General features: G+C 56.0%; 1 protein-coding gene across 1 annotated transcript in view; it reads left to right on the top strand.

The window, feature by feature from the left end:
* Nucleotides 1-213: 213 nt before the first annotated feature.
* The window catches only part of EMH_0076920 (SNF2 family N-terminal domain-containing protein, putative), a gene marked incomplete at both ends in the record, with an annotated part of 2,283 nt that continues 1,684 nt past the window's right edge, over nt 214-812 (top strand). The window contains one exon of the mRNA XM_013499781.1: nt 214-810. Within this exon, the coding sequence (XP_013355235.1) occupies nt 214-810 (597 nt within the window). The remainder of the gene's footprint in view (nt 811-812) is intronic.

The following is an 812-nucleotide window of genomic DNA, read 5'->3' on the forward strand; positions in this document are numbered from 1 at the left end:
ATAAAAAGTAATATAAATACAAAAAGATAATATATATTATTTGCAGCAGCAGCATGGGGGCCCCCGGCCTATAGCAACCCCACCACAGGTAGGGTACTGGGGGCCCCCGCGGTATTGTTGTTATATTATTTTATTTATATTTTTATTTTAAATAAAAATAAAAATAAATATTTTATTAACATTAAACATCTCATCTTCTGCTGCATACACCCCATGTTCTACGATATATACGGAGAGGGGGGGGGCCCCCCTGATACCGGGGGGCCCCCGGGGGGCCCCCCTTTTCCCTCTCCTGCAGCAGATGGGGGCCCCTCCCCCCCTAAGACCACTCAGCAGTGCTCAGCAGAGAGTGGGGGCCCCCGCAGGGGCCTCGCACACCGTAGGGGGCCCCCCAGGGGGCCCCCTAGGGGGGCCCCTAAGGGGGCCCAGAGGGGGCCCCCCAAAACCCCGAGAGGGATTCGCGCACAAACAGCCTCACCCAGAAGCAGCAGCAGCAGCAGCAACAGCAGCAGCAGCAGCAGCAGCAGCAGCAAGAAGGCTTCACGAGGATACGTCTCCCCAGGGTCAGAGGAGGCGTCAGCAGACAGCAGCGAGACCCCTGAGCCCAGCGATGATACAGCCAACAGCAGCAGCAGCAGCAGCAGCAGCAACAGCAGCAGCAGCAGCAACAGCAGCAGCAGCGATGAGGAGGAAGAGGGCATGAGCAGCAAGAGGAAGGTGTGGAGGCCCCCTAAGAAACAGTCAGCAGCAGCAGCAGAAGCTGTGGGGAGTTCTTCTTTTGCTGCGAAGATCATCACGCAGCTAGAAACTAT

The sequence above is a fragment of the Eimeria mitis genome, genomic scaffold (genome assembly GCF_000499745.2).
Source record: "Eimeria mitis Houghton genomic scaffold, Emh_scaff4668, whole genome shotgun sequence".
Lineage (NCBI taxonomy): Eukaryota > Apicomplexa > Conoidasida > Eucoccidiorida > Eimeriidae > Eimeria > Eimeria mitis.